The sequence below is a fragment of the Melanotaenia boesemani genome, chromosome 21 (assembly GCF_017639745.1).
Source record: "Melanotaenia boesemani isolate fMelBoe1 chromosome 21, fMelBoe1.pri, whole genome shotgun sequence".
NCBI lineage: Eukaryota > Metazoa > Chordata > Actinopteri > Atheriniformes > Melanotaeniidae > Melanotaenia > Melanotaenia boesemani.
Window position 1 is genome coordinate 2,381,424 of NC_055702.1, and position 13,432 is coordinate 2,394,855.

A 13,432-nucleotide genomic window follows, 5' to 3' on the forward strand; every position below is an offset into this window, starting at 1 on the left:
CCAGACAACCGCAGAACTCCGACAGGTTCTGATCAGACATGATGTCAACGATCAGATCAGCTGATTGTTGACATATTTGATAATGGAGATCAAGACGATCAGTTCTCCCTGTTCTGTCACCGGTTTCTTTTTTAGTTTTCTCCCTGTTCTGTCACCGGTTTCTTTTTTAGATTTGTAACTTCAGAAGCTAAAAGTCTTTTTTTTATCTAAATTATCTTGTCTAATTTTTATTTAGAAGAAATGATGAATGCGGATGCGCCTGCAGAAATGATGCCGTTTCCCTGGTAAACCACCAGATTCTGTCCACATGCAGGTCAGAGCTGCTTTCTGAGTAACTTGCATGCTGTCTCCGGGATATTTCTGCGACTCCTTCTCAGGAAGTAGAGTGGTGCAAGAAAACTGGTTTCATTGTGGTCCGAACCAGACCCAGTGTGGTTTTATTAGTTCCCCCACAGGTCAATCATGTTATGTGAGTGTGGTGAACACATACGCCTGGTTATGTTCATTTTTAATCCATCCTCTAACTCTGCGACACCACAGCTGTCGGTCGGAAAGGTTTTTGGAGAAATAAAACACTTCTGTGGGTCACTGTGACATCTGAAGGTAGAACTATCAACGGTGATCAGAAAACACCAACAGAACCGAACCTGTTCTTAACATTTCCAGCTAGAATGGGAGAATTTGATTCACATCATTGCAGTGCTGCTTCTGGAAGATGTTGAAGAAGTCTGGAAATCTTTGGAATTTCAGGAGAGTGAAGAACATTGTGTGATGAGATTCGGTTCTTTGTAAGTTGTTTCTTAGCCCTTAGTAATTTTGGAGAGCCCACGTCATCAGGTCCACCTTCAACTACTGGGTCGGACCCCCTTTTTAATTCTTGTTGCCATGGAATCAAAAAGATGTTGGAAACATTCCTGAGATTTGCTCCATTTTGACACGCCAGCATCACTCAGATTGGATGGATGGATCCCACCAGGTTCTGAGCCTAGCGTCTGAATGTGGAGCTGAGACTTTCTATCTTCTCCAGTCACCATGCCACATTTAAAACCTCTTAAATCCTCTTCTTCCTCATTCTGATGCTCAGCCTTCACCATGTCTGCATGACTAGATGCATTAAGCTGCTGCCATGTGATTGGCTGCTTAGATATTTCTGTTAACAAGCGGCTGAACAGGTGGAGCTATCGTTATTCATCCGTTATGCTTCATCTTTGTGCTTCCTTGGAGGCTTTTTCTTGAAAAGTTAACTCCTGTAAGAAATGGCCGTGATTGTTTTTAGCCCTGTTATGAGCAGATTTCTGTCTTCCACCAAGTCCCCTCATGTTTCTGAGTCCTGGAAGTCATTGAAAGGCCTTCGGTCTCCTCCTCAGAAGCTGCTGCAGCTCTGTGTCGTCTGCAGACAGAAGAAAATACATTTTTATGTCTCCAACGTGCTCTGAAGTTTAAACCACGTTTCTGACCGTGGTCTCTGAAACAGCCTCGTCCTTCATGTTTTCTTTTAACCCTGAAGGAACCATCATTTCCAGAGATGTGACAGATTTCATTCAAAAGTACAAAAATATTCATCTGAGCATAACAGTAGGATGAGCAGGTAAGTCTGATAGAAAAAAGTCCTCAAATCAGCTGATTTCACTCTGTGTGATGATAAAGTAGGTTCAGATCACACAGGACATTACATAAATGTAAACAAATATTTTACTAATAGACTCAGACGCTTCAAGTATAAATTAGAAGTTGAGTAATGTTCCAGATCAGAAGCAGTCTCTCCCGGCCTGTTTTATTCCACCTCCTCTGAAGGAAAATGTCCTTTTGATTCAGAGCAACTTAAAAGTTAAATTCTGAATCTGCAGGAGCTAATCACAGAGTTCCTCTTCTTCCTCACTGATCTGCTCCTCATCAGTGCTTTCTTACTGCTGCTGGATATAAACCTGCAGGACGAGCATGTAACGAGGCGTGGTTTAAGCTGCAGCGTGTAGCCAAATCAGAGCTCAAAGATGGAAAAATTAAATATAATTACAAACTGTTTCTACTGGTATCTAAAAACTTTAATTGTTTTTATTACCAAAGAATGAGAATTTAAAATTTACTGGCCATTGGTCCACATACATGGCAGGTCCACTATTTTTACTACGGTATCTCTGAATGGACAAACATCTCTGTGTGACACTTTAAAACTGCAGTAGCAGCTTTGATGGGAACTAGAGTTCAAACTAGAAGTATGATCTTAACAGATCCGTAGAAGAAGACCATACACAAGGAGCTCTCTTAGTAAAACAACGATTAAACTGAGAAGATTCAGGTTAAATCAAGCGAAATAATCTTCCAGTGCAGGAAGATAATTACACAAGAAAAGGTGTCTAGATTTTAGACAAGTCAGAAATATTTTAAAACCAGCAGTGAAACATCCATTTCAAGCCTTTCTGCCTGCTGATGCTTCATTCAGTGTTTCTTTCTCACTTTGAGAGAAAAGATCTTAAAACGAAGATAATTCTTAATTCCAGAACAGCTGTTAACAGTGTTATTGTTCTTTAAGCTAACAAAGCTCCTGCTGGGGGCAACGCCATGCAGTCCCTGCAACAACAACCAAACATTCATCAGCCAGAGGCCAGACTGACCAGTACAAAGTGGGAGTTGTACCAGTAACCTTTCATTCACTGGGCAACCCACTCTACCACCTGAGACACTACCACCAACTAAACTCACATTAAGAAAGAAAGCAAACAGAAGCATCAGCAGGTTGTTTTTACCTCATAAAGGACCCTGAATGTGTTTCACCACTTGTTTTAAGACATTTCAAACTTGTTTCAAGGTTAGAATTTTTCATTATTTCAGGAATTCTTACCCAGTGTTTTTTTTCTGCTCCTTTTTGCAGTGAACTGGTTCTGGGAGGTCGTGAAGCATATTTTTCAGCTAAAACTGGGTGATCTTAAACAGAGTCTCAGTGACAGACTTTAACTTGATATCATGTAAAATAACCAATTTTAAGATTTACTAACCGAGAAATAAGACAGCCTCTGAAAACACGATGAATGATCTCACACATTCGGCTCTTGCTGAGTTTCTGACTCAGCACCAGATCAGAGACGTGTTAGCTGAGGATGAGGTTGTGAGACTTGGTTAGATAGAGGTGTTGCCTGAGGCCACTGGGTCCACTCACAGATGAAAAGACGTCTATGAAGAATTCTGGCTATAGACGCCCCCTTACATACTGTGCTTGAGGTTTTGATGTCCCTGCAATGCCTGTCTTCACCACTAGGTGTCAGTAATTATTACACACCAGGCCTTTAAAGTTAATTTCCTGTTGCTTTCTCCCCACCAGCTGCTGCTTTCAGCTCATTTCTGTAAAACTCTTCCCACACAGAAGCTGCTGCAGGTGGTTAATCCATCATGTGACCTGCTTTATCTCCCAGTAACATGACTGGTGCTGCAAACTGGTGTAACTGCAGAAAAAAAGGCAAAGTAAAAATGATGTGAGGGACCTGTCAATCACTTGTCGGCAATAAAAACAGAAATGTGCTTGAAGCAATGCAGAGATGCTCCTGAAATCAGAGTCACTTTCCAAACAAGGTGAAAAGTAAAGCTGGGGAAATAGTGTTCTTATTTATGTAAAATGTTTTATTATTTACATCCAGGAACAGCTGCCCAACCAAGGCTTTATGCTTCTCATGTGGGTAGAAACCAGCAAACCGCAACACAAAGCCAGAGCCTCTCCAGCAGCATCCTGACACAAAGCACTCTGGATGCATGTTGGTTCTTTAGAAGGATATTTGATGAATTCAGGTCAGCAGGACACTCAATTCTAAGTCTCCTCCACATCATTAAAAGCCCTGGAGGCTTCCATTGTGGTGTCTTTGCTTGTGGCAAAGGCCAAAAAAACCTTTCCCCATCTCTGAAGACCACCTCCTCCTGCTGCTGCTGAAGTTCTGGCTGAAGCTGTCCTGAATAAAAGCACAGCAGAAAAACTCCAATCTGTGTCTGATAACACAGTTTGCTGCAGGGCAGACACGGTGGGAACAGACTTTGTTGAACAAGTTGGTGGAAAACTTGGAGACTGAGTGGAAATCCACAACTTCTGCAAAAGTTTGCAGAGCAAAACAGGAGAGGATGTTTTTAATGTTAACCCACTTTTCAGTGAAAATGGTCTGAGCTTTTAGTCATGAGGAAAGTTTGGTCATTATTATTTTTTTTAAAGTAAGTAAAAGTAAAGTAAAGTAAATCAGGCACTGATGGCACTGTGTTGTTTACCTCTGTATCCAATCAATAAAGCTGGGATGATGTTAACATCTGGTTTCATGGTGGTTATATCAGGTATGGAATGTAAATATAGACATGTGTGGCATCCACAGAAAGTCCAGAATCTCAGCTTAAAGATCATTAAAACCGTTTCTATGTCCACCAAACACAGTTAAGACAAACAATTTATACAAAAAAATATGTAAACACAAGTGATGGATCCCCCTTTCCACCCGACAGCATGCTCACAAAGGACTCCTCTACTGAAAGCTCACCGATTCCAAAACTGTAAGTTTCATTTCACCATGACCAAGAAAAGTCATAAATGATGTCTTCCCTTTGCTGTCTTGACTCCAAAACTCATATCCACCAGGATAAAACCGCTTTCAGTAAAAAAGCGATTCTGCTTTGGAAGCAGTTACAGGGGTTTGACTGGACGATGACAGGTGTCAGTCATTCTTCATCACAGATCTTTCCCTCCTTTTCGCTGATGATTGGTGAGATGGATGCTCCCATGGTGACATCAGTGTATTCTACTGGATCACACAATTAATAGAAGCAGTTAATCATGAACATTGGGAGTTACGAGCGCTACCAGGCAGAAAGTATATGCTGTATTTTCGTGTTTATGCGTGTGGTAATATTATGCACAGATGCTTCTATTTGCAATGTTTTTGTCCATGTATTAGCTACTTTAGAATAAGATGGCATCCCAACAGAAACGCTACACCACAGAAGCAGTGCTGGAAATGATTTTAAGGACCACGTTTCCTATCGGAGGGCAAGGACCTCACTGGAAAACACATAGCTATATCTTTACTGAAACCTCTGGAACTTTGTTGTGCTTCTCTTCAGCTCCATGATTCTTTGTACAGATAATGCCCACGTGCTGAGTTATGGTTTTCTGGAAGTTTTCGTCTATTACAGCAAATTTTCAAAATATTTAAAAAATCCAAAACATATTTAGGCAAGAAGAACATTCTTAATTTTTCCCTTTTACTCTAAAACAGCGGCATCTGTGACAACCGATCCACCTCCGATGAAATCTCACAGATTTTAGTTTTATTTTCATGCCCAGATGGTTAATTGCAGTGAAATAATCTTAATTTTCTGTACCTACTGTACGACATTTTCAAGCAGAAACCCCCAAAACACCCTTTAGGCTTTAGAGGCTTTAGGTGCACTTGGTGAAAAATCATTCTACCAGGGGTATGTTGCAAAAATAATTTTGAAAAGAACTGGTCTAAACAAGAAGCGCGTGTTGCCCTGCATGGTTTTAATTATTCTTGCATTTTGTTTTCTGTTGTTTTCTTCTCACCAGATGCTGCTTTCAGCTAGTTTCTGTTTATTACTCTGGACTCACCTCATCGAATGAAGGAAATTCTAAAACCCTTTTCTCTCTACTGCACAATATTTTCAACCCCCCACTCTCTGCCGCCCATCTCTACTCCACTGACACTTGCAATTCTCTGTTGTTATTCTTCACCCAGAAAATCTCCAACATCCACCAACACTTCTGGTCCGACTCTATCTCCTCACACACCTGACCCCGTCATGCAAACTGTACCTTTTTCTCATTTTCTACTCCCTGATCCATCTGAGATTACTGGTCTCATCCTAAAATCTAAGGCCTCTACATGCCACCTTGAGCCCATGCCCACACTTCTTGTAAAATCCTCACTCCCCTCTCTGCTTCCCCTCATAACTGCCATTATTCACTCCTCACTTTCTACTGGTGTTGTTCCTTCTTCCTTCAAAACTGCCTCAATCAGTCCCACTCTGAAAAAATCTGGGTTAGTTCCCAATGACTTTAATAACCTCCATCCTGTCTCCAACCTGCCCTTTCTGTCTAAGATCCTGGAAAAAACAGTCGCTTCTCAACTTCATTCCCATTTATCCAATAATAATCTCTATGAGCCTTTTCAATCTTGTTTTCGCCCCCGTCACAGCACCGAAACAGTTCTTATTAAAATTACCAATGACCTTCTCCTTGCAGCTGACTCTGGTTTTCTCTCCATTCTCATCCTCCTTGACTTAAGTGCTGCTTTTGACACCACATCCCATTCCATCCTCCTCAGTAGACTCTCCTCACTCTGTGTCACTTCCACTCCCCTTCTCTGGTTCCAGTCTTATCTCAATGGCCGCACTCAGTTCCTCAAACTCAAATCTTTCACTTCCGATCCCTCCCCAGTCTCCACAGGTGTTCCCCAAGGTTCTGTCCTGGGGCCTCTTCAATTCATCACCTATCTCCTCCCCCTTGGTCTCATCTTCCCTAAATTCAATATCTGTTTCCACTGTTATGCGGATGACACCCAGCTCTACCTGTCCTGTAAACCAAATTCCACGCTCCCACCCATCTTCCTCTCTGCCTGTCTCCTGGAAATAAAATCCTGGTTCTCCACCAACTTCCTAAAACTGAACAGTAATAAAACTGAAATTCTCCTCATTGGCACCAAACCCACCCTTTCGAAAGTTAACAGTTTCTCCTTCACCATCAACAGCGCCTCAGTTTCCCCCTCCCCCCAAGTCAAGAGTCTGGGTGTCATCCTCGACAGCAACTTATCATTCACCTCACACATCAATAACATCACCCGCTCAGCCTATTTCCATCTGCGCAATATCAACAGTCTTTACCCCTCCCTCACCCCCCACACCACCTCTGTCCTGGTGCACAGCCTTGTCACCTCCGGCCTGGATTACTGCAGCTCTCTCGTCTTTGCCCCCCCCACTAAAATCCCTTCAGAAACTCCAAATGGTTCAGAACTCTGCTGCCTGCATCATCACCCGAACTCCTTCCTTTCATCACATCACTCCCATCCTGCAAGAACTCTACTGGATTCTCATTAAGTACAGGATAGAATACAAGATCCTCCTCTATACATACAAATCCATACATTAACGCTCACCCCCTTACCTCTCAGACCTTCTCCACATAGTCACCCCTTCCAGATGTCTTCGCTCCTCGTCTTCTGTCCATCTCTCTGTCCCTCCTGCCCACCTCAGCACCAGCTCTGGAACGCTCTTCCTCCTGACCTCTGCAATATCAACTCTCTCCTCACCTTCATTTCCAAACTCAAAACCCATCTTTTCAGAACAGCATACTGTCTGTAACCTTATTTTCAACCACTTCCTCGCCAGGTTTTTTAATTGTGTTTTTTATGTTTGAGTTTCCTTTGTTTTGTACAGCATCCTTGGGTGCCCTGAAAGGCGCTTTAAATAAAATGTATTATTATTATTATTACTTTCGGTAAAACTCAACTCACACAGAAGCTGCTGCAGTTAGTTAATCCATCATGTGACCTGTGCTCTGATGCTGCACAGCCATGCAACTGCAGCAATAAAGGCTGAATGAAAAAGAGCGCAGGGATGGTAAATAACCTGAGCAGGTGCGTAGTTTCGTAGGTTGCCTTCATAGTTTGGGACAGTTTCTACCAGGCTTGCAAAATACCAACAATAACTGGGAAATATGCCTGTAACAAAACACAGCAGTGACATTGGATTTAGCAGATTACACTACGTGCAAAAATCAGATGTTTGCTGCACACGTCCAGAATGAAAATGCTGGCCAAACCTGCCCTTTAACTGTTTACAGTCACTCACAAATAACACCAGCGTCATAAAATGTGAATCTTAATTAAAGCCGACAGGTTTTTGTGCACTCATGTTTCCATCTATGTCACAGCAGAGCTTGCTGATGGACAAAGATTTCTGCTGACGGGGCAGAACGTTCCTCCGAGTGCCTTGCTCAAAGTGGCTGTAGAGAATTGGACCAGGAGCAAAGCAAATTGCTTTCAGGTCTCTCAAATTTTGTTGTTCTGGTGCTTCTTCTGGTGATTTTTTTCTTTCTTCCTGCAGCTGAAGAGAGAACTGCTAATGGTGAGTTCAGGGGGAGCCGACAACAATTGTACTCTGTTTAATATTAATGCTTTTTATAATGGTATGTAAATAATTAACAGGGTTGGCTTGTTCGAATGAAGAGCGTCGACCAGCAATGTGAGCTGAGTATTAATAAACTGAGGCGCTGGAAGACAAGATTCATTTAGATTCCTGCAACATTTATTTTCATCCAGTCATGATTGGAAATGAAAGAATAAACTGCAACACAGACCAACCGGGCAGCTGTATTTATATACTCCATAAGACTTCATGGACCAGACAACTTGGTGCTCTGCATAAAGCAGCAACACATTCACTGCTTTTTATTCCCAAGATGCTTCATGTTACTGCTGGGTCTCACCTTGCAGTACCGCGTCAACACACTGGACATTTTAAACTTGCCTCATGGCTGATTCAGCAATAAAACCCGAGAGGACATTATCAGAGGAAGAGACAGAGAAAGAGATAACCATCAACATCTGTCAGACTTTTACTGGCTGGACAGATCTCAGAGAAGAGACGGGATGAAGACGATGCTGGATTAGCCGTCGTTAGGGGAGATCTCAGAGAAGAGACGGGATGAAGACGATGCTGGATTAGCCGTCGTTAGGGGAGATCTCAGAGAAGAGACGGGATGTAGACGATGCTGGATTAACCGTCGTTAGGGGAGATCTCAGAGAAGAGACGGGATGAAGACGATGCTGGATTAGCCGTCGTTAGGGGAGATCTCAGAGAAGAGACGGGATGAAGACGATGCTGGATTAGCCGTCGTTAGGGGAGATTTCAGAGAAGAGACGGGATGAAGACGATGCTGGATTAGCCGCCGTTAGGGGAGATTTCAGAGAAGAGACGGGATGTAGATGATGCCGGATTAGCCGTCGTTAGGGGAGATTTCAGAGAAGAGACGGGATGTAGATGATGCTGGATTAGACGTCGTTAGGGGAGATTTCAGAGAAGAGACGGGATGAAGACGATGCTGGATTAGCCGTTGTTAGGGGAGATTTCAGAGAAGAGACGGGATGAAGACGATGCTGGATTAGCTTTTATAGCAGGTGTAAAGTTCTGCTTCTGTGTACGCTAACGCAGCATTAAATCCATCACTGTTACTGAGCTTTGCATGGAAATCTTTCAGTTTCTGTCTCCCTAAAATATTCTTTCATTTATTTTTTAAATTTTTATAAAATGATGATTTCTTTTCAAAGCTGAGATTTAAGTGAAACCTGTGGGGAATGTAAACAAACTGAACCCGACTGTGTGTGAAGGCCTTTCTTCATATTACCTGTATTTCAACGTATTTTTTGGACATATTTAACAAACTTAAAGGAGTATTGATTTGTTTTTCTTTTTACCTTGTAGGACGAGGTCACTTCATTAATTGTAATTTTATTTTTTTCCTCCAGGACATCAGTCTATCTGATGTTGGTGAATACTGCAGGGATCAGGGGAGAATGAAGCAGCGCTGGTTTATTTTTAACAGGAAGGAAGGTAGACAGAAATAAGTTTGATGGCGGACGGCTGTTTGGATGATTGGATGGACAGATCAGGAGACAGATTGATGAAGTAACGCCTCCCACTGAGGTTATCTTCAGGTAAAGCGTGAATCACAACACTGAATTATTAATTGCATGGAACAGTGTCTGGATTCTTCTGCAGGAGTGATGGGCTGTTTCATCCCTGCAGGGTTTCTGGGGGCTGGGGGGGGACTGACTGGCAGGTGAATCGATAGGCTGAGAGTTTAAGCAAGAAGAGAAAGAGACGTGTTTTTGTGAGGAAAAAAGAATAAGATGAAACGACGCAGGTGGAATAAAATGTAAAAGAGAAGATAGGACAGCAGGAGGAGTGAGAGGCAGCCGGTACAAGCCAGCTGTCAGTGCTAATAGACAGAGAAAAGATGGAGGGAGAAATGTTCAGGCCAAACAACCTGTCACCAACTATAACGGAGAAAAGCTTCGTCTGGAAACTTCTCTGGCAGTTTCATAAAGAACGGTGCTGTCTAGTTCAGTTTTAAAGAAACCGAGCTGGAAGGAAGCTTGAGACTTCTAACCTGTTGGGTTAACCAGGTGCATTGTTTCTGAGAGTTTAAAGTTGAAGATGGATCTGGTGCTGTTCATGCTGTTGGCTCCATTTCCAACACAGGTCCCTAAAAGAAGGTGAGAAGGTAGGGGACGGCAGGTGATCATTGCCAACCAATCAGCTGGCAAGTAGAAGCTGAATTTTCTAGAAACAATATTCAGTTCCATCTGTTCTGGATCATTATGAGTGTTTTCTATGAAGTTTGATATATCAATCCAGCCTTCTGATTGGCCAGGAATGTAATCCTGCCTTCTGATTGGCCAGGAATGTAATCCTACATTCTGATTGGCCGGGAACATAATCCTGCATTCTGATTAGCCAGAATGTAATCCTGCATTTTGATTAGCCGGAATGTAATCCTGCCTTCTGATTGGCCGGAATGTAATCCTGCCTTCTCATTGGCCAGGAATGTAATCCTGCATTCTGATTGGCCTGGAATGTAATCCTGCCTTCTTATTGGCCGGAATGTAATTCTGCCCTCTGATTGGCCGGAATGTAATTCTGCCTTCTGATTGGCCGGAATGTAATTCTGCCTTCTAATTGCCCAGGAATGTAATTCTGCCTTCTGATTGGCTAGGAATGTAATCCTTCTTTCTGATTGGCCGGAATGTAATCCTGCCTTCTGATTGGCCAGGAATGTAATCCTGCCTTCTGATTGGCCTGGAATGTAATCCTTCCTCATGATTAGTCGGAATGTAATCCTGCCTTCTGATTGGCCGGAATGTAATTCTGCCTTCTTATGGGCCGCAATGTAATCCTGCCTTCTGATTGGCCAGGAATGTAATCCTTCCTTCTGATAGGCCGGAATGTAATCCTGCCTTCTGATTGGCCAGAATGTAATCCTTCATTCTGATTAGCCGGAATGTAATCCTGCATTTTGATTAGCCGGAATGTAATCCTGCCTTCTGATTGGCCTGGAATGTAATCCTTCATTCTGATTAGCCTGAATGTAATCCTGCCTTTTGCTTGACCAGGAATGTAGTCCTGCCTTCTGATTGGCCAGGAATGTAATCCTGCCTTCTGATTGGCCAGGAATGTAATCCTGCCTTCTGATTGGCCTGGAATATAATCCTGCCTTCTGATTGGCCGGAATGTAATTCTGCCTTCTGATGGGTCGGAACGTAATTCTGCCTTCTGATTGGCCGGAATGTAATTCTGCCTTCTGATTGGCCGGAATGTAATCCTGCCTTCTGATTGGCCGGAATGTAATCCTGCATCCTGATTGGCCGGACTGTAATCCTGCCTTATGATTGGCCGGAATGTAATCCTGCATCCTGATTGGCCGGACTGTAATCCTGCCTTATGATTGGCCAGGAATGTGGCTTTAAACATAACCTCTCCAGGAAAATAAAGTCTTGGTCTCGACAGAACTGGGAGGTAGTATGAGATGCAGTAAAATGTCTAAAACCTGCAGAACGTCTGTCACCAAAATTTGTAATTTTTGCTTCAAAAGTGTTTTTGTAACCACCTATAAATCTGTCATACGCTGAATGTATATTTATGTATATTTCCCTTTTTAACATGATGATGGTGTCTGACAGGAGGCACGCTGTGTGGTCTTCTGCTGCTGTAGCCCAGCTGCTTCCAGGCTGGACGTGTTGTGTGTTCAGAGACTTTGGTTGGAACCAGTGCTGATTGGACTTCTTTTTGCCTTTCTATCATCTCCAACCAGTCACCATGCCATGTTCAACACCTCTTAATCCTCTTTCTTCCTCACTCTGATGCTTAGTTTGAACTTCAGCAAGTCTACTTCACCATGTCTACATGACTAGATGCTGCCATGTGATTGGCTGATTAGACATTTGTGTAACAGGAAAGTGGTGCTGGTGACGTGGATGTTGAGTTTATATTTTTGTCTCATTTATATTTTATTGTCTGTGCTCTTGCCTGCTCCAGATATCCGCGGTCTGCAGGGTTTTCTTGATCAAACCTCCCGTCAGGGCGTGGACGTTGCATTGCAGATGGTGGACAAGAACATCAGTAAAGTCTTCACCAACCTGTTTACCACCATGAGGACAGAGGAGCTGAACCGTTACCGGGACATGTTACGCAGAGCCATCCTGCTGCTCAGCCCTCACGGAGCTCACACCTTCATCCAGCAGGTCAGTCCCGCTCATGTCCAGGTTCATGTCTTCCAGCCAAGCTGTCTCCGATCTGTGTGAGAGACAAACGGGGTTCAAGGGGAATGAGTGTGATTTGTTCTGGAAAGTTGTGCTTCTGTGTTGGAGTGGGAACTAATGAGTTTAGATCTGATGGTGGAGGAAAATAATTAGTTGTCAGAGATTGTGGCAACGATTGGATTGTTAGGGAACTGTGTGCTGAGATGTAAAAGCCTAACATGGATTCTGGATGCATCTCAGGAATAACTGACTTCGAACGCAGGAAAAGTGAGAGGAGAAGACACTGGTGAGGAACAGCTGAAAATATGTAGGAAGTAGAGCTCAGAAATGGAGAAAAGTGAGTGTGTAAAGGAAATGAATGAATGAACACATGGAGAGGGATAGAGGGATCTGTGGATGTTTAAAGGAAGGAAAAGGACTTCATACATACAAAACAAATGTGTAAGGTGACAGTTAACCAGTATGAACCACACTTCGCCAGGATGGGTTTACTGGTTTTATGATGGAGAAACTGGAAAGTTCTTTGATTGGTTAATCTGAGAATTCTGGGTGGAGACTCTGAGAGAAAGAATGGAAGAACAGATGAGGGAGGACTGGGAGATAGGTGGATAAGTGCAGGTGAGGAAAGATGAAGTGATGAGAATGGAAGGATGACAGAGCAAGGGAGGGATGAAGGGAGGGAGGAAGGATGGAGGGATGAAGGAGTAAGGGATGGATGAAGGGAGGGAGGAAGGATGGAGGGATGACAGAGGGAGGGATGGATGAAGGGAGGAAGGAAGGATGGAGGGATGAAAGACTAAGAGGGATGGAAGGGTGGATGGATAAATTAGGTAGGAAAGATCAGGGTATGAATGGGTGAGGCAAAGGGAGGAAAGTTGGGGGATAGATGGAGGGCAGATGGATAAAAGAGGTAAAGATGCATGGAGGAGGGAGAGGAAGGAAGGAATGGAGGATAAATGAGGGAGGATGGATGGATGAATAACAGGGAGGGAAGGGATTGATTAATAAGAGAGGATGAATGAGTGAGGAATACAGAGGGAGGAAAGGTGAATGAGTAAGAAGGAAGGGTGGATGGAGGGAAGAAAGATAACAAAATGAGGATGGAGGAGGAGAAGATGAATGAATTAGAGGGA

The 13,432-nt window shown here is 43.2% G+C and overlaps 1 protein-coding gene across 1 annotated transcript in view; it reads left to right on the top strand.

The window, feature by feature from the left end:
- The window catches only part of grid1b (glutamate receptor, ionotropic, delta 1b), a 552,168-nt gene that overhangs the window by 354,857 nt on the left and 183,879 nt on the right, over positions 1 to 13,432 (top strand). Inside the window, exon 4 of the mRNA XM_041974390.1 lies at positions 12,076 to 12,281. Within this exon, the coding sequence (XP_041830324.1) occupies positions 12,076 to 12,281 (206 nt within the window). The remainder of the gene's footprint in view (positions 1 to 12,075; positions 12,282 to 13,432) is intronic.